The 20,886-nt window shown below is 40.3% G+C and overlaps 1 protein-coding gene across 7 annotated transcripts in view; it reads right to left on the reverse strand.

Moving 5' to 3' along the window:
• Positions 1-17,536: 17,536 nt before the first annotated feature.
• DOCK10 (dedicator of cytokinesis 10) overlaps positions 17,537-20,886 on the reverse strand; it is a 227,671-nt gene continuing 224,321 nt past the window's right edge. For 3 of the 7 annotated variants that reach the window (XM_053919129.2, XM_045198211.2, XM_024563982.3), the window contains exon 56: positions 17,537-18,290. In XM_053919129.2, coding sequence (XP_053775104.1) covers positions 18,174-18,290 — 117 coding nt within the window. In that variant the 3' untranslated portion in view covers positions 17,537-18,173. The other 4 variants (XM_045198210.2, XM_045198209.3, XM_053919128.2 and 1 more) reach the window with 2 other exon arrangements.

Below are 20,886 nucleotides of genomic sequence, written 5' to 3' on the forward strand. Positions count from 1 at the left end.
AATGAGGTTTGGTTTGGGGCATTTATTCCTGGATCTCTGTGGCCATATGACTTATCAAGGACATAATGGAAATATAGAGCTTGAACAAGCTGAAGTCATTGAATGAAAATAAACACAATTTAACTCAGCTTTCTTTTTCTACTATGTATTATTTGTGTTAAAGAGTCAGTAAAGAAGTTGGGAAGAACCTGAAATTCAGATTAATGTCATTAATAAACAGAATTTTAAAAAAAGATTGTATTTATTTATTTTTTGAGAGGGTAAGGAAGGGAAAAAGAGAGGGACAGAAACACCAATGTGTGGTTGCCTCTTGCACACTCCCTACTGGGGACATGGCCCACAAGCCAGGCATGTGCCCTAGATTGGGAATTGAACTGGTGACCCTTTGGTTCACAGGCTGGTGCTCAATCCACTGAGCCACACCAGCCACGGCTAACAAACAGAAGTTTTGAAATGCATAAAAGTAGGAGCAACTTAATAAGGAGGTGTAAAATTTCAAATTCTTCTTCATATTAGAAGATGGATTACTTTTATCCAATATTAAAATTATGAATACAATCACATGAAAGTTTTAATTATTTCCAGATTTTTCTAATATTTATTAACTGATCATCTAAACTACTAATTTTGTCTATAAGAAGCTCATTGCATGAAATTGTGCTACATTATTTTATTTATTTAATAAGTGTAATAAATTTTGGAAGGCAACTACTATCGATATCAAATACATTCTATGTAAAAAACTGTATTTGCGGATGAAGTTATATATTTTTTAATAGTGGCATAATAGCAATAAAATGCCTAAATAGGCCATTTTGTTCATTTACAAAGTGATTTTATATGCACATATATTGATTTTCTCCAGGCCCTGAGTGTTGATATTAATTATGAAAAATCTATTAAGGGCTGACTTTGGGCCAGATATTGAGGTCCACAAGTAAACTTAAATAAAATAGTTGAACATTCTTAGCTGCTATGGCTGACAGTTTGTGTTTTCCCAGATTTCATGGGTTGAAATCCTAACCCCAAAATATGGTATTAGGAGGTGTGGCCATGGGAAGGCAATCCGTTCCTGAGGGTGGAGCCCTCCTGACTGGGTCTAGTGCCCTTGTAAAGGAGACCTGAGAGGACCTTCCATCGTGGGAGTGCACAGCAAGAAGGTGTCCTTGATGAGGAAGCTGGCTCTCACTAGACACTAAATCTGTTGACACCATGATCTTGGACTTCACAGCCTCCAGAACTGTGAGAAATAAATGTTTGTTGTTCATGAGTTACCCAGCTTATAGTATTTTCGTTGTAGTATTTCTGAATGCACTAATATACTGACCCTCATGGAGCATAAAATCGAGTAAACTAATTAACATATGCATAAATAATGTAGCAATAAATAACTCATCTATTGTGTAATACCGGGCAGGGATAAATACTAGGGGGAAACAAGAAGCAAGATAGAAAAAAGGGCACGATCAGAAGTAAGGGAAGGAATGCTGCTTTGAATTCAGTTTCAACTGCAAGGTTCAGAGAAGTCCTTGTTGAAGAGGCAACATGCACAGGGACCTGGATAGAGCGAGGGGGCAAGACAGGCAACTGTCTGGGGAAAGTCATTCCCAGCAGTTGGAACATTAAGCGTGAAGCCTTGGGTTGGCAATGAGCTTGCCATGTGTGAGGACCAGAAGGCCAGTGTGGCTGCAGCAGAGTGAATCTGGGGGAAATGGCAGGAGGGCAGGACACAGAGGGAGTCACGGGCCCCATGACATTGACCTTGCAGATGGTGGCAAGGCTTCCAGTTCTATTCTACTTGTACGCCCAGGGTGGGGATGGTGGGTGGGTGCAGTGGGCTAATGAAGTACAGGGATGTTACCTACAGTCCCAGGAGAGATATTGGCTACACAAAACTTGCTCAAGGATAAGAATCAAAACAAGACAGACTGATCCTGGGGCCTCATCTCATCCCTCCTGAATCACACTCTTCAGGGAAAACGCCCTGGAATCTGTGTTTTGGTAACTGCATGGTTCTTTACTCATCAAAGCTAACTCCAGGAGTCCTGAACAACCAGGTAATCCAGGTCTTCCCAGAATTTGGGTTTTTATAAAATTAAAGACATCATACTATGATTTGAGAAAAATGCCTACGTGAAAAAAGTTTTCTCAGAAAAATCACCAGTAAATATAGCAAATGGATCTGTTCTAGGTTATCTCAGCTTTATGGGGGAGACTCTTACTTGCATTTGCCTGGGGTGGAGGAGTGACGCCTTACACAGAACATAGTAATGACCATGGCACCTTCTCACTTTTTGCTATTTCCGTAGACAGGTAGAATGAAAATTATTTAAGCTGCATGTTTATTTTGCTGAATGTTTAAATTTTGAGGTTGCATAAAATATAGACAAATAAAAAAAATCGTGCTCTGTAATGACGGAATCTTGCTCTCATTTTTTTATGATTCCCCAATGAGATGCAATTTTTTTTAACATTCCTTTGCAAAGGTTTCTGTAGAGGTTTTTATTTGGAAGCATGGACATGTAAATTATGGGACTGAATATTTCTATGACACCTCCTCTGCCAGCATTCTCTCTGAAACAAATATAATTTTAATGGGTACCCGTGGAGTGTTGTAGAGCAAAATTTGATTTGGAAATATGCCACCAAGACTTGCTACAGCCCATCACCCAGTTTTCTTCTTAGTCTGCTCTCTCTTGTAAATTGCATCTTGGTATAAGCTGTGAAGTTATTTTTACCTTCTTATTTGTGGCCCTAGGGTCCAATAACATCATTAAAAAGAAAAGCAGAAGATAACCCACTGTTGTACTGAACTTTAAAGGACTAACAACCCCAGTCGGTGAGGGTGTGGAACAGACAGAACTCTCATATATTGTCGGTGGAGGTATAAGATGAACTAGGATAAAGGTCTGGTAGTTTGTATAGTAAAACTCAATGTACATTTACCGTCTGACCCAGCGATTCCACTCCTAGGTGTTTACATGAAGAAAATGAACAGATTTGTACACAAGTGTTTATGGCAGCTTTACTTAGAGTAAGCCCCAAAATGTACTTAGCTCTGGTGATTATCAGGAGAAAAATAGAAAAACAAATTATGGTATATTTATACAGTGGAATACCACCAAGCACTAAAAAGAATGAACTATCAATTCATGCATAAACTTGAATGTATCTCAAAAAGATTATGCGGAAAAGAAGGCTTATCTGAAAGCCTGTATGTAATGCCATTTATAAGGTGTTAAATGCAAACCTAACTGGTGGATAAAAATTTTGAAAATTGTTTGCTTCAAAGGAGCTAGACAGGGAAAGGGCATGAGGGAAATTTCTGGAGTGGTGGTTACATTACATATCTTAAGAGGGGGGCCATAGTACTCAGGAGCAAGCATTTGTCAAAAAAGATGAAAGAGTGCACTTAAGATCTGAGTGTTTCACTTCATGTAAATTTTATCCCCCTGAACTATCAGCTATTATTAATCTCTAGTAATGATTGTCATGCAGCAGTCTTTGGGGCTGAGACTTAGTGATGTTAGCAATTTACCCTAAAACATATTTTTTAAAAATGAGATGGATCAGTGGGTAGTTATAGGCATGAATGAGGTGGATAGATGAGTGGTAAATACAGGAAATGTTTCCCGTAGAACCAAAGTGACAGCAAGTGGGTGGTCTGCTCTCAAACTATTTTTGCATATCAGATTCCATTTTTCTTCCAAGGTCTGCTTGGAACCCTAACGAGTTCACAAAACCCTTCTCAATATCCTATACCACCTTGTTTTTTTCTTCCTCTGGATTTTTTTAAATGAACGCAGCAAGCCACAATTTTTTGACACTTGATGATACACTGTCATGCATTTTCTGGAACCATATAAATAGCATTTATCTTCTTGACTGAGATAGAAACATCCTGAGAGGAAAGACTAGTCTCATTGTTTTTTGTTTCTTTTCCCCAGTGTTCCTTCTCCAATAGTCACAGAACTCACAAGAGTACTGTCACATCATGATAATATTTGTTGACGTAGCTAAGCTTCAAGACACATAAAACCACCGCAACTCCTCTGTAATTTCCGGAGGAGTGTGTAGCTTGTGTTTTAAGCACGGCGTAGTCCTGCAGAACTGGACTAATCTGTTCCCTGGACAGATTCCAGTTTCCATTTCATAGGCCTGAACACTTTCTATTTACGGCTCAATAGTGTGCATAGAGAGGAGGCTGTAAGAGAGGAGCCAAATGAAGTATCACCAGTGAATCAAACACAGCCCATTGAGTTACATTTGGAGCGCTTGGCAGAGCGGTCTGTCCTTGGCAGTCGTTAGAGACACTGAGACAGTGTGGAAAGGGGGTGAGACCAACGCTATGCACCCCAGCAGGCTGCAGATACCCTCATTCAGCAGACAAACACGGACCGACAATCACAAAATCATCAGGGGGTGGTTTACTTCAGGACTGCCTTTTGGAACACTGAAACTGACCTTGCCCTTCCTCAGTGATTGATGCCCCAACGGAGACAGAACTACTGTACTATGAGGGGCTAAGAAGAACCCTTGCTGTTAATTCCAGGAACAATGATCTCTAGGATAGTGAATAGGAGTAATGAATCTATACCAAGAGGAGTATTACAAGCCCAAAGCAGATGACTAATCCCAATGGGTTAAATATCATAAAATATATGTTTTGCCCTCTCTTTATTTGACTTTTATTAATTATAATTATGAATTTATCACTTTTTGACCCATTTTTTGAGTAAATTTGAAACATTAAATGCAAACATTTTTGTTAGTTTTGAGAATGAGATAAAATTATAATCTAAAAATTTATCAGTTTCAGCTCTAGAGAGCAGTCATTAATTCACTATTCAAAAGGCCTCTTTTGGAGCCTGACTTTGTCTTTGGACTTGCTTAACCATGCTGGTACGAATGGAGTTCTCCTCTCCACCAGGTGTCCAGAGCTCTCAGGCGGCCTCTGCAGGACCAGACATATCGTCTTTGTATTTCGTCTTTGGATCCCCCCACTCTGACCTTTGAAATAACTATACCAGATCCCAAAACACCTAGCAGACTTGACTAAGAAATTCCTTTCCCCAAAATTATTTTTATTGTGATAAAAAAACCACCTAGCGTGAAGTTTACCATCTTAACCATTTTTATAGTTTCATTTCAGTAGCGTTAAGTATATTCACATTGTTGCACCACTGAGCTTCAGAAGTCTTTCATCCTGCAGAACTGAAGCTCTGGACCCATTTAACAACAGCTCCCCATCTCCCCCTTCCCCAGGCCCTGGCAACCACCATTCTCCTTTCTGTTCCCATGATTTGACTACTTTAGATACTGTATAAGTGGAATGACATAGTGTTTGTCCTTTTGTGACTGGCTAGCTCACTTAACATTGTGTCCTCAAGGTTTACTCACATTGTAGCGGAATTTTTTAAGACTAAATAATATTCCAGTATATGTATATATCATTTTTTAAAAAGTCCATTCATGTGTCAGTGGACGGTTGGGTTGATCTACCTCTCAGATATACTGTTCTAAAGATTTTATTTATTTATTTTTTAGAGAGGGGGAGGGAGGGAGAAAGAGGAGAGAAGCATAATGTGTGGTTGCCTCTAGTGTGCACCCTACTGGGGACCTGGCTCGCAACCCAGGCATGTGCCCTCACTGGGAATCAAACTGGCAACCCTTTGCTTTGCAGGCTGGCACTCAATCCACTGAGCCACACCAGCCAGAGCTGGCTCTTAGACATTTTGAATAATGCTGTTATGAACACTAGTGTGCAAACATCTCTCTGCAACCCTGCTTTTATTTCTTTCAGACATATACCCAGAGGGAAATTGCGAGATCACATAGCAGTTCTCCTTTTAATTTTCTGAGGAACTGCCACGCCATTTTCTTTATGATCGCTGCACCATTTTACATGCCCACCAACAACCTACAAGGATTCTATTTTTTCCACATCCTTGCTAGCACTTGTTATTATTTTTTAATAGCAGTCATTCTAATGAGTGTTAAGGGTGAAATAAACTTTTCAATTGAAAAAATAACTTTCTTGCCAAAGGAGTTTAAAGTATTGAGGGTACAAGATCCAAATAAGGTTTATTTCACATCAAGCTTCCTGTAGCCTATTATTTCTCATGCTGCTCATGGATTTGTCTTTCTTTAGAGTTCTGAAATTAGCCATATATGCAAATGAGCCATCTACCTCAGTGTGGACTGAGCAGAGCTTGGATGGCGAACTTCTGTAATCCCATTTTCCATGGTGAATACGTGCCTGTAAGACAAACTACTTTCTAAAATTGTGAAAACCGACAGTGCAAACTTGGCCTTTCACTGAAGAGATAATGAGAATTAAAGCTGACCATCACCATGAACCTCAGTGTTGTCCTTGCTATAACGTAAAGGCGTTTGCCCAGGTAAGAGGCTGTAAACCTGGGTACCTACGGGGCTCAGAGCTCCCTGGAAATGAGTGAGGCAGGCTGGCTGTGAGACAAACTGGGGAGCCGGAGGCATGTGCTCCGGGAAGCCAGCACACACCCTGACTCACTGTGCCACCAGGGAGCCCAGACTTCTGTCCACGTGGTGGGTTGTTAGACCTTCAAACCTGTCAAGCAAAGCTGACCATGGCAGTTAAAGATGGCAGTCACTTTAATGGAAAGAAAAACACTGTCGTGCAGGAGAAATAAAACACATTTCTGGGGGGGGTGTTGGGCATGGATGGTGGTGTACACTATGTGGACTGGATGATGTTTCAGGTTCTTTGAGGTCTAAAATTCTTTGATTTCCAGATTGCAAGAACAGATTAAGAACAGTGGCAATTACTGGAGGCTCTGATTCTATTGTCTGTCGAAACAAGAGGCTGTTGTCTTGGTTTCACTAGAATGGATCAGAATGACTCAATTGTTTGATAGACAGACACTGTCTCCTTAAGCACTGTATTTTTCTTCAGTGAATTGTCCTCAGAACGATTTGTGTGACAACTCGGATCACATTTGAAATGATACATGGCTCTCTGTGGCAAAAAACTGTTGCTTTTGATTGGATTCCTCAGATCTGTATTGAATTGCAGCAAAATGAAGGGACAGAAAAATCAGTTCATGTCTCAGTCAATTTCATAACTAAAAGACAGATGAGAATTCTCTTTGACTCCAGATTCTCCTGTTCCTGCAGAATTGCTGGAGGATGTTGGTGGTTGCCTGCTCTCTTCCAAGCAGCTGGGATTGATATTTGCTCCTTCTTCTTTTGCCTTTTTTTTTTTTTTGTCAATAGAATATTGCTTTTCCAATCAGCCACTCCTGTTTTGCACTCCTAACCTAGATCCGTGATCCTCAAAGTGGATCAAAATTCCCCAGACCGGCATCATCATTATCTGGCACCTTGTTAGGATTGGACATTCTCAGGCCCTGTCTCGCTGGTTTCGATAATTCTGGGGTTGCTGACCCATCCCTCAGCTCCGGGCCTGATTATTCATGCACTGTGCTGAGTCTGAAAATGGATATAGGATTGAGGTCAGTGGTTTTCAAACTTTATGGTGAGTCTGAATCACTCGGATGGCTTGTGAAAACACAACATGCTGGCCCCTCCCTCAGCGTTCATGATTCTCTAAGTCTGTGGTAGGACCTAACTGAGTGTTCTTTTTCCTCAACAGGCAAAAACTACAAGCATTCCCCTTAAGATGGGAACACAAGAGGGATGCCCGCTTTCATCTCTTATTCAACATAGTACTACTGGAGTCCTAGCTACACCAATCAGACAGGAAGGAGAGATAAAAGGCATCCAAATGGGACAAGAAGAAGGAGAACTGTCTTCATTTGCAGATGACATGATACTGTTCATAGAGAACCCCAAAGATTTTGCCAAGAAACTACTAGAACTGATAAATGAATTCAACAAAGTAGCAAGATACAAAGTTAATATCCAGAAATAGGTTGCATATTTATATACCAATAACAAACTAACAGAAAGGGAAATTAGAAAACAATCCCATTCACAATTGCTTCAAAAAGAATAAAATGCCTAGTAATAAACCTAACCAAGGTTGTAAAAGCCCTGTACTTGGAAAATTATAAGACAATGAAGAAAGAAATTGAAGAAGATACAAATAAGTGGAAGCACCTACCATGTCCATGGATAGGAAGAATTACCATCCTTAACTAAGTGTTCTTAACAAGTTCCCAGGTGACGCTGATGTGCTCCTAGGAAAGAGATGCTGACGACCACACCTTGAGAACCACGGATCTGAGCTGATGAGATTAAAGCCTGGACATTTTGTGGGAATGCCACATGCCTCAGTTAGCTGATGCCTCATAAATGCTGCGTGAAAAACGACTCCAAATCTTACTTGCATAGAAAGATAAACATTTATTTCTCTTTCAGATATGTGATGGCTGGTGGGTGTTTCACTGAGTTTGGGGGTGCCTGGCCTTGGCTCCAAGCTGCAGGTTCAGTCTAGCTCTGCTCCACGTGTCTTTCATCCTCCCCAGTCCAATGGCTACTCAACTCAGAGCACAGAACTTCAATAATGAAAGGCACAGTGCAAGGGGGCAGGTCCCACCGTGCCAGCAGCTTATACAGCTCTAGCCCACGTCTGTTACACCTACTAATATTCCACCCTCCCTCGGCCAAAGAAAGTCACATGACCAACACCAATATCAAAATTTCCCAGGAAAGCTGAAGGGGGATAAAAATATTAATGGAATGGTAATATACAATATCTGGGAGAAAATGCTTTCTTTCCACTGGATTTTTAAGCTGGTAAACTGTAGTCTTGAATGTGTTAGTTATTGACTTTGCAGCCACAATGGAAAAGATCTCCTCGAAATAAAGCCAACAAAAAGAAAGTCAGAGCTGAAAGCTGAAGACAGAGTGAATCCTGCAGATGCAGCTGTGTTAGGAACCAGATCGACCGTGGGGCGTGTAGGTAAATCAGTACTTCTGGTTTTCTTACGCTATTTCTTGCAACCCAAAGTCCTTAAGGCCTTAGCTTTCTTTCGGTTTATAAATCTTCATCAATCCTTGAGACAATGGGGTTTTCAATAAATACTATATAGTACTATATTTACATTATATATGGAAATGTTTATTTGCCACATTTTTTTTTAGTACAGTGGTATTCTAAATGATTGATTCAAAGTTAAATTTACCGCAATAGAATTTGTCTTTAAAGACTTTCAATACCCCATAACATTGCACTTAGCCACACCTCAAAGCGTTCTATAAAAGTTACGTTAGATGAAAGTTAAGCGCCATAAATGACCAGAAGAGGACTCTGTATCTTCAGCAGGACACATTTGTTAGAAATTGTATAATGATGCTAGTACAACAATGCTGGCTTAAATATGATGGAATTCTAAGTTTCCTTTTCTCCAGCAACAGGCAGTCTAAGACTGGCATGGCCCCCCACCACCATCTTGGACCCAGTATCTTTCTCATTTTCTTCTCTGCCATCTTTAACGTGCAACTACCCATCTCTCCCCAGGGTTCAAGATCGCTACCCAAACTCAGGCTCATGCCCCAGGCAGCAGGGAGGAAGTGAGGAGGAGAGAAAGGGTTCAGGCCAGCTGTCTGTGGCTTTTTTAGGAGCTTTTCTGGATGTGTCACCCAACAACTTCCACTTATGTGTCATCGGCCAGACCTTAGTCACATAGGCACAGGAAGGGTGGCTGAGACATAGTCTTTTGGCTCAGCACTTTCATCCCCCACCTAAAATCAGGGCTGTGTCACAGAGAAAGAAGGACAGAGCTTGGGAAGGCTACTAATCATCGCTGCCACAAATGCAAATTTCAGAAGTAAACAAGAATGGAGCAGCTTTGATGGAAATAAACAGAACCAAAGGTCAACAGGAGACAAACCGAAATGGCTGTAGAAACTGAATGGGAACCTATCTCAAAGGAGAGGGGGAACATGAAATGAGTGTAGAGATGGGATGGAAATGGACATCGAAATGTCATTAGAACTCCAGGAAAATGGCGGGGGGAGGGGTGGTGGTAAAAAGTATCTTTTCTTGGGGTTTAATGCACATAGTTCTTGGAAGAGAAGTAAATGTGAATGGTTCAGTTCCTAGGAAGGTATACCACTGGGAGGGAGAAGAACTTCTTACAATAACAGAAGTCAAATTGGTTTTTCAACAGGGTTTGTCAGACTCAGCTTAAATTAAATATCTTTAAAAATATTCATTTCTGATATACTTGCCTCCACATTCACTGGGTGATAAATTTGCCCTTCCCAGTAGACTTCCTCCCCTTGCAAGGATCTATAATAAAGGCAATGCGAACATTGGAGTTTAACCAGAAGATATTTCTTATTGTAAAAACCTGTGATCTTTAGCTTGAAAAACACCATTATGGAAATTTCCCTAGAGTGAGAGGGGTAGGCAACCTCACATGGTATCGAGGACTCTTGTACCTCGGGGATGGGGATACCCTGAGAAAGGACATCTGATGACATGGTGGACAATGGCTAACTATGGCCAGTGCAGCTGGGTTCCTGCCCACCAGGGTTTTGGATTAGGTTCAACCAAATTCAAGCAAGTGGCAAATGGGCAGGGAGAGAGAACAGACCACAGTCTAGTCCTGTTTCTTATCATATTATATTGTGATGTTGAACTAATTTCTTTACTCCTCTGCACTTGCATTTCTTTATCTATGAGATTATGGTAAGGATACCTATTCCCAGTGGGGCTGAGAGGGTTAATGAGACTGTGCAGGTAAGGTTGCTTAGTGAGGTATGAATAGCGGACAGTCAATGAATTCAGTCCCCATGTGTATCCTCGGCTCTGCCCTTCATCCTGTCTTCTTTTCCCTTCTTGCTCGTCTTCTCTGAAAGACATTAAAATCTCCTAAACCACCACAACGAGGCACAGCCTAAACTTCAGCCTTGTAAATGAGCAGAGTCCATGCAGCTCACTGAGTTCTCAGGGGTGGTTCCTGAGTTTCTCTGCAGTACGGTGGAAGGCCTGGCTGGAGGTTCTGCCATTATTTGGATACATTGTACACGTGCATCAGTTTCCTTGCCCCAATTTGTTGAATCCCAAATCCAAAGCAGAGAAGATGAGTCAGGTGTGAGCCGTTTGTCATTTGAATATTCATTTCCTTCTTCTATTTTCACTCATTTGTTATTTGCCTCAGTTCTTGCTCTCTAGTCAGTTATACTATTCCTCGTGTGTGTGCACCGATGTTGGCTTTCAGAATGAACTAGAAAAGGAGCAATTAATTAGCTTTAGGTTCCCCTGACTCTTACTTCCCTACATCCTGACCTTCTCCACCTGAATTGTGTGTTACATTTCTTTACAATAATATGTCTACTTATACGTATGTCTCCTTAATTACTTCACAGCATTGCTCTGAAAAGCTGTCAGTTTAATTAATCGCTGTATTTTGAGTAACTTTTTGGTGTTAATTATAGTAAATGATTCCTGAGAACGTTGCTCAGTTCAATGAATTATCAGTCGCCAGTTCTGAGACACCCCCCAGGTCAGGGTTTCACATCAGTCTTCGTATTTTTCCACAGCTTCTAGGTGCGCTTAACACCATCAAACCTCACATCTTCCTGCTGTTTTCCTGCCACTAAGGAAGATCAAGTTCTCTAACATAGAAGGCAGATTCTATGCTGCTATTTTGTCAGCACTAATTAAAAAAGAAACATCTTTGAGCAAATCATTGTTTCATTTAGCTGGACTTTAGAAAGCATGTCTTTTCTGTATTCACTTTCTCCATCATTGATTAATTTCACTTCTGTCTCTTACGGGCAATTTTAGAGGGTTTATGCAAAGCCAAGCCAATGGGTATCATCTTTTTTAGGGGTACATGCAAATAGTAAGTAGCATTTATGTACTTTTAACAACACTTTCTTTTTTAAAAAGTATTTTTTATTGATTATGCTCTTACAGTTTTCCCAATTTTTCCCCCTTTATCCCCTCTCCACCCTGCCCCCCCAACCCTCCAGCATTCCTCTCCCCTTAGTTCATGTCCATGGGTTGTACATATAAGTTCTTTGAGTTCTTTGCTTCCTATACCATTTTTTATCTCTCCCTATTTTATGCCTACTAATTATGCTGCTTCTTCCCTGTACCTTTCCCTCCCTATTCCTCCCTTCCCCCTCCCTGCTGAAATCCCTCCATGTGATGTCCATTTCTCTGATTCTATTACTGTTGTGATTGTTTGGTTAGTTTTTGTTTTTGTTGTTTTCCTTTTCTTTTAGGTTCATTTGTTGATAGTTGTGAGTTCGTTGTCATTTTATTGTTCATATTTTTGATCTTCTTTTTCTTAGATAAGTCCCTTTAACATTCATATAATAATGGCTTGGTGATGATGTACTCCTTGACCTTATCTGGGAAGCACTTTATCTGCCTTTCCATTCTAAATGAGAGCTTTGCTGGATAGAGTAATCTTGGATGTAGGTCTTTGCCTTTCATGACTTCAAATACTTCTTCCCAGGCCCTTCTTGCCTGCAAGGTTTCTTTTGAGAAATCAGCTGATAGCCTTATGGGACTTCTTTGTAGGTAACTGTCTCCTTTTCTCTTGCTGCTTTTAAGATTCTCTCCTTATCTTTAATCTTGGGTAACTTAATGATGATGTGCCTTGGTGTGTTCCTCTTTGGGCCCAACGTCTTTGGGACTCTCTGGGCTTCCTGGACTTCCTGGAAGTCTATTTCCTTTGCCATATTGGGGGAGTTTTCCTTCATTATTTGTTCAAATAAGGTTTCAATTTCTTGCTATTGTTCTTCTCCTGCTGGCACCCCTATAATTTGGATATTGGAACACTTTCTGAACACCTAACAGGGGTGTCCAATCTGTAGCCCATGGGCTGATGGGCTGCATGTGGCCCAGGATGACTATGAATGAGGCCCAACAAAAAATCATAAATTGACTTAACACCTTTTTTTTGCTCATCAGTTTTCATTAGCGTTGGGCCCAATGTGTGGCCCAAGACAACTCCTCTTCTTCCAGTGGGGCCCAGGGACGCCAAAAGGCTGGACACCCCTGATAATGCAGGACAGCGTGCACTGCACCAGCAGTCTTTGAGGAAGGGAGACTGCCCAGGCCTCCCCGCGGCACTCTGTTCATTAGTGACCATAGAACAGTTATTACCCACTTCTGAGTTTATGCACTCAGTTTCCATCAACCTTAATCATTCTTTTAATAAATAGGATTAAAATAATTTGAAGTCATAAACCCAACTTCTCACTTGAGTTCTGTTTGTTTGATACACTATTAGCAGTTAGAGGTCACAGGTATGGAGTGCTTCTTTTTGCCAGGCTGTCTGCTAAGTACTTTCTGTTCTTTATTTCATTTAACATTTTTAACAACCCCCATGAATCAATCAGTGCATTTGTTATTGCCGTTTTACAGATGATGAAACTCAGTGAAGATACTCACTGAACACCACCCGGGTAGTTCGAGGTAGAGCCGGTGTCTTCATTCTGCCCTGGGGCCCTTGTTAAAGGCCACAGGGCCATTCTGATTTGACACTTTCCAATGTTAACGACATGAATAAGAAAATTACAGAGTCGTTAGTTAGTATGAAATTGATCAAGGAAGTCTAGCCTTGGTATAACTTTTTTGGCTTACTTACTCCTTCATTCACCCACATATCCAGCAAATGTTGACGGGGACCCCTGTCTGTGCCAGGCAGTTTGCTAAACCTCCAGAATACAAAGGCACCAAGATGTAATCTTTCCCTTGGAGGAGTTACATGCTTGGGTTCAACTGTTTATTTTCTGTCTGTCTCTATGAATTTCTCATTTCATATTCCTGACCATGTAACATCCTGGCTGTGTGAGCCTGGGAGAAGGTGATTGTTGCTGACCCTTGGCAATGAACTGCTATGGAAGTCTTTCGGATCAGACTTAATTGCATATTCAAATGTGAAGATATCACAGTACCTGAAACTTAAGTGGGGAATTCTGACAAGGAAAATGTTACTTCTTAATTTTTAAAAAGAGAATAAATTAACATTTAGACCTCAAAGGGCATATCATCCAGTTTGGTTGCTAATTCCATTGAAGTTGCTCTTTCTCAGTTGCTGTTGGAAGAAGTATTAGAAAGTCTGCATGTTTGATGAATGAAAAAATCGACAGCGGCTCAGATAATAAAATCTGTTATTCAAGTTTAAGGCACCTTGTTATCTTATTGAGAACCTGAATTGAAAATCCAAACTTTAATGGTGTACGTATAAATAGAGCCAAATGGAAGTGATTTTGAGATGTGTAAAATAACATTGCCACGACACCCTCCAGAAACAAACAGATGCCTCATTGTATGGGAGCTTTTGCAGAAGGGAAACCTCAGACTCCCCAGGGCTGGTGATGTGCCTGGGAGTCAGGGAACTCTTGGCTTACTTTGCTGGCCTAGATTCATTTGTGTTTCAATAATTTTTTAAACATCCATTCCATTCTTACCAAATGCATGATGTTTGGAAATCCCCAGGTCTTGGTGTGGCAGCTCTCCATCCCCTCTTGGGCCTCTGACTCATTTCAAGCAGGACCCACAATCAGATAGAAAAGGAAGCTCTCCTTTGAACAGAGTCTGTCCCTGGTACACACCCAGGTTACACTGCAGAAGGCAGGGAACGTTGGTTTTAATGACGCTGTTATTGTCTGTCCTCAATTTCCCCAGGAATCCCTATAAATATCCATAGTATCTGAACCTGGGTCCCCTAAAGGAAGAGTAAAGATTGTTTTTCATCATCACTTGCAACTTTAGGGCTTCCAATCCTAATGGGAACCGTTTTGTTCTGGAAAGGACTCCTATTTTCAAGCCTTCCAAATGTGACAGGCAAAAGAAGGGGCTATTCATGTCCTAAATCCCTTAGCTTAGGAAGGAATAACCGATTCCACAAACTCAGGGGAGTCAATGGCTTTTTTGCCCAGCTGTTGGGAGGGAGAGACTGAAAACTGGAAACCCCTTGATAGAACATGCTGGGCTTCGGGAGTCCAGACGAGTGTTTTTGAGCTGAGGCGGTGGAAGGCCTCCACCCAGGCCTTGGGTGGCTGCTTGTAAATATTTCTGTAGAACACTCAGGTCCCTTCAGGCCAGATTTCCTTTTCACTTGACCTTTGTTATAATGTAAAAATTCCATTTTTGTTAAATTGGTTTCTAGAACTTTACTATTATTCCTTTTTTTAAAAGTTGTCCACCCAAAGGGAAAAATAATATTACAGAAGGTAAGTCCCTTAAAAATCTAAAAAAAACCTCACTAAGCTCCAGGCAAGTATCATGAAACAAACTTCCTCAATCAATGGGCCATGCCGTTCAAAAAAATATCCTGCAAGTACTATGATCTTATTTACAACTTAAAAAAGTCCACCTACCCTGGATTTAGTAGTTATAGTTATATTGCTGTTGGTGAAATACAAGTAAAGTCATCAGCGTGGAGAGTAAATAGCTTTTGTACATTAGGAATCCATCCAAAAAACAATGACTTTATAGTGGAGTATTAATATTAATGATGTAAGAAAATTGCAAGGAGATTCCTCTGGAGAACCCTTGGCACTCACGTTATTTAAAGCTATTCTTTGTGAACCTCTGCTCAATTACTCAGGCTCAATCACCATTACTTTCTTCAAATGCCCTTCACGAACCCCAGTTGGGCATGTTTTCATCTGTCTCTCACTCTGCATCCCTCTAAGATCAGCCTTATGTGCTTACTGGAGTGTCTCTCATGAGACTTATGATTTACAACATCTCCATCCAATTAGTCTTCTCTTACCTTCCATCGTCAACCACATGCATTTGCTACAGGAAGATCAAGAGGCAAGGGGAAGGCAAAGGAGGTCAGAGCTTTCGTGGGAATTTCTTTCTTTTGCTGACGTCTTCCAATCTCCATAATTCACCTGGAACTTTTTAATTATCCATGTTCTGAACCAAAACATGCTCTTCTTATCTATCCTCTATTCATAGCAGATCCTCTCATGTATACACAGGTGAGTCAATACTTACCGTGTTCCATTTCAGGCAAATGAACTCCTGTCGGGATGGCCTGTGTTCTGTAACTAGAACATGGATCTTCTCATTAAGTCTCAAGACATAACCAGGGTGGTGCCACAGAGGATATGCTCTCAGATGGCAACTCTTACCACTCCTTGAACTCCCGTTCATCCACTTAAACAATTCAGGATCCCACGTAAATTTCTTTATGTTTTCAAACTTCTTTCATTAGCCTTCTACATGAGGCTCTTTCAGTAGCCGTCAGACTTTGAAAGTTGTCCGAGAATCAGGTCCTGATTGCTTTGGACTGATGTGGGAAGATGGAGTGAGTTGCTCACATTGCTAAACTAACACATTCCATATGTGTGCACCACTCTACAAAGTACCCACACATCTGTTTTTATTTTCAGATTTGGACAGGCAACCCACTACTGACAGAATCCAAGGGGCAGGGGTAATGGGTGGGTTGGGATGGGCATGAGGGCTGGAGCCTAGAGGTAGAATTGGGTGAGAGACAACAGCAGAGACAGAGGCTTCCTGGGTCCTGGGACCACAGTCATGCCTAGGGCATCCTAAAAATCCAAAGGTGGAAGTGGGAAGACAGGAGCCACGATGCTGATCCAAGTGGTAAGAAACCAAGAGAGCTGGAGCTCGAATGAAGCCTGGAGTAATGCTTTGATTCAGAGGTCAGCTCATCACAAATACATGAGTCTTGAGGGCTCAGAATTCTCAATAAATTATATCTTTTAATCACTTCAGTGTATACAATATTTAAATGGCTTCCAGGTGCTATCCTCTAAACTTAGGGAGCAGAAAGATGAACTCAGCTAAAGTGTCCTAATGTGAAGCTGGGCCTTTGCAATGGCTGCTGGGGTGAAAATAAAAAGATGCTCCCGAGCTGAGCTTACCTTCCACATCTGGAGGTAGCTTTGTTTGCTGGTGTTGGCTGGGGGAGGCAGGTGACTGGGAAAGGGCGGTGGAATGTGTTAGTGGTTCCCAAACCTGGCTGAACATCAGTCATAGTCTTGAGAAAAGTATAGATCAGCCAGGATAAGCTCATAATGCTGCAATAACAAACAACCCTGAATCTCAGGCACCTTAACACAACACAATGTACTTCTCACTCAGACTCCACGTTCAACAAAGTTGGCAGGGACTGCTGGGTGTGTGTGACTGTGTGCTCGTGCCCCTGCTCACTGAGGCTCCAAATCCGTGAGCTTCCCGGTGATCACAGCGGGGAAGATACCGGGCAGAACCACTTCCTAGCTTCTAAGCACCTGCCTGAAAGGGACACATACCATTTCTTCTCACATTTCAATGGCTAAAGCAAGTCACATGGTCGAATGTAACTTTGAAAGAGGCAGGAAAGTGCCGTCCTACCACAAGTTTACAGAATGTAGAGATGGAATATTTGTGAATAGCCTTAATAATTACAAACAGCCCTCGAGATTCTCATTCATGATATCATCTCCACATTAGTCTACTAATATCCTCGGTCTGGAAACCCCTGGCCTGTCTTCTTGGTGTGGCATCGTAAGCAGTGAGTATGGGACTGCATTCAACACATGCCCAGTCCAACAAACCGCTTGTAGTAGCAACTCATCCACTCTTCAGGAGGGAACAAAATGCAAAGTAATTGTACTTTTTATTCCTATTAACAACAAAATACTTCCATAATTTCACAACCCATTGCTTTTAAGAGCACATATATTACAAATAAAGGAACTCCACAAACTGTAAAGATTAGTATTTATCAACACTTTTGTACACATACACAAATATTTTAATATTACGGTATCTGAAATGTTATTCATATAATTTTAGCATGTTCTAAGTATCAACTAAAAACTTTCTTTTAAATTTGGTAAAAACCATATATTTTACAATCTCTTATTTACATTTGAAATATGCTTAAATGTTACAAAAACATTCATTTTGACCTTTAAAATATGTGTACGAGGACTTGGTATTGAACATATTGTAACTGACAGCAAACTAAGGTTTGCTTTTGAGCTGCTCGTTCATTGGAATTTCATGGCAAATATTCATCTTGGCTTGAACGCTTGTTTAACACTGCTCAAAGAAAAAAAAATCTTAGGAAATGTGCAAATCCAGAGACTGGCAAAATTCTCAAGCTAGCGAGGTAAAAAAAAAAATTAACATTAAAAACTTCAAATAAATTAAATCTGGCTTCTCTTCCCCGAGATTAGCTGCAAGTTCAGAAAGTTCTTGTAGAGGTGTGTCCGATGTTGCAGACCCTTGCTCAAACTTCTGCACTCGGCGAGATGGAGACCGTGGGCAGAGCTAGGGTCCCCTTGCTAATTATTCGAGAGCACGTTCGCTCCACTCCTCGCTTTGATGGCTCGTCCCGGCACGTGATCTTAAGGCAGGACGAGACACAGTACAACAAAAGAACGCAATGGGTAGGTTCATGTTAATATCTCCAAACACAAAATTAAAACCCAGAGAAGTGACTTTTAAAAAATTTATCACAGGAAATCTGCAAATGTTGAAAATGCACTTATCAAAGTAGATCTGAAGACTTTCCAAGCCCGTGTCAGAGCTGTTTTGGCAAGATTTAAAGTATTGTCACAATACTCTTCAACTAGTGGGTGTAAATTTATAAATGTTTGAATAAACCTTATGAATATATCTGAATAATTCCAGAATTTTATTTTATTCTGAAAGTGTATAATTTATATTGTCGACATCTACCAAAAAGGGGAGACAACTGAAACCTTATTTAAATGTTTGCATTAATGGAAATATGAGAAAAAATATACTTTTGAAAATTATGTTAATATGCTTATATAATACTTTCCTGTTAGATCTGTTCTAATGATATGTAAACACTATCAACAATGATAAAACACCCAGGCACCTCTATAATGTATCTCTGTACAGAAGGGACAATGGATATTTTAAATTCTTCGTTATGGAGATTTTCCCACTAACTCCACACATTATTATGTATTAGCTCTGATCTTCCAAGATAGAAGTGCCACTACTATCCCCACTGAGCACCCAGCATCCTTTATGACCAATTCATGCTCATTGTCAATGTCACAAGTTCTGCTTAAATAATCTGGCAAATAATGTTTCCAAAGAGTATGTAAAACCCTAAGAGCAATATGCCTTTGCATCTCGCCTGCTTGGCACCGTAACAGAGCGGATCTGTTCTTTTCTCTGTGTATTTTGTTTGATGCCCATTACCATGGTTGACTTCACTCTGCCTTTGTCCTTCCAAATGTGGAAACAAACTCCAGATGAGTATCTTACATACATGTTTAATTCATACTTATATGTGTTACTTTGGCTTCCTTCAGAGAAGCCTTTATGCTTTTTGGATATTTGTAAAATAGTGTGGCATTTTGGCTGCCGATAAAGGCAACTATTGCCTGCCTATCACTTTCATTGCTCAAACCACTTCACCCCAAGGTGTCCATTCTGCACACCAGCATCCACTTCATCCTGTCCCATCTCTTTCCTTAGATTGGATGTTCGTTCACTAAGTCAATGCCTCCAGACTGCCCTTTTACCTGACACTTTGCTCACACTCTGGGAGTGAATGGTACAATTAATTCTATTTCTATTTTTGTATTTCTATGTCTGTCTCTCCATTCTAACTATGCTTCTATTTTTAAAAGTTCAATGATAGACTTTCCCTCTTCACTGAAATCATTATATATGCACCTGTTTCCAGAACATCTGCATGAATACATAGGTACATGAAGGTACTTGCACATTGTAGGTTATGGTTCATTCCAGCCTTACAGGATTATGCTAAAATTTGCCAGCCCTTCCAGCTCCATTAGAGTTCAAACTCAACCATTCTGGTCCAATGCATTTTCATTGAAAACAAATTGAGAGAACCATCATTTTTTTTGTTATAAGCACAAAGTAAAATAAATATCCATTTTTAATGCTATGTACTTTACCAACCCCTATCTTTTGTTAGTTATTTCTGATTTCAGGGACTTATTCATTACAACTAACTCAAAGCACATGGTTGTCATGAAAATAGCTTATTTTGCTGTAAATAGCATAGTTTTGCTATAGATAACTTATGCTCATGATTGATAATTATCAATTAAATAGTCCCTCCTCTAGGATCTCATCTACAGTTAATATTTTGTCCTCATTTTAATCTAAGATGGAAATGTTAAATAGCTATATAATAGAGTAAATCATTCTTTAAGGAACACTTTTTTTTTTGAAGATATCATGTGTGTTGTGGTGACTGTCCCAAAGATAAAGACCTATGGACAAGTCCCCATAAAAGCTTAGGACAAAGGGAAAGATTATCATTTCTGCTGACAGGTCTATTTCGATAACCGAATAACAAGACCTGCTCAGTCCATCAGCTTCTTTTCTCTGCATCACTTTGCAGAAAGCACAGAGTCAAATTTTGCTTCTCTTAGAAAGGTTTTCTGGAAAATCAGTTATTTTTTTTCTCCCATTAATCACCAGGTCCTTGTCTTTGTCTTTTTGTTTTAGCACTTTGGAGTATAGTGAGTTTTTGTTTTGGATACAAATGAGGTCAAATAGTTTTAAAAGTTGGTAAAGTATGAATTTTCTTTTTAAAAGCTAAGTTGTTAAATTTAACTTGAATCAGTAGGCTTTTCCCTCATTTTGACCTACCTTGAAATGGAAATAAAGTTGTTTTAATTAAATAAAAACTTAGAGAACCCTAGCCACTATGGAGGTATCTGGGGAAAATGACAAGAAGAGATAGGTAGACCAGAAGGCCACAGAAGACAGAGTAGGCATAAGGAAAGAGAAACATACCACTTTTGCTCATAGTACTGAGGGAAATACTAGACACAGAGGAACAGAAGTTGTATAAGCACGGACTGCAACAGAGCTGCCAGGAAAAAAAGAGAAAAGCATTTTTGCCCAAAGTGTCAAGGTCAGATGCAATTTACAGTTGGAAACAAGCATTTCTTCACCACCTTTTCCAACTTTCAGATCCACTG

The sequence above is a fragment of the Desmodus rotundus genome, chromosome 2, assembly GCF_022682495.2.
Source record: "Desmodus rotundus isolate HL8 chromosome 2, HLdesRot8A.1, whole genome shotgun sequence".
NCBI classification, from domain to species: Eukaryota; Metazoa; Chordata; class Mammalia; order Chiroptera; family Phyllostomidae; genus Desmodus; species Desmodus rotundus.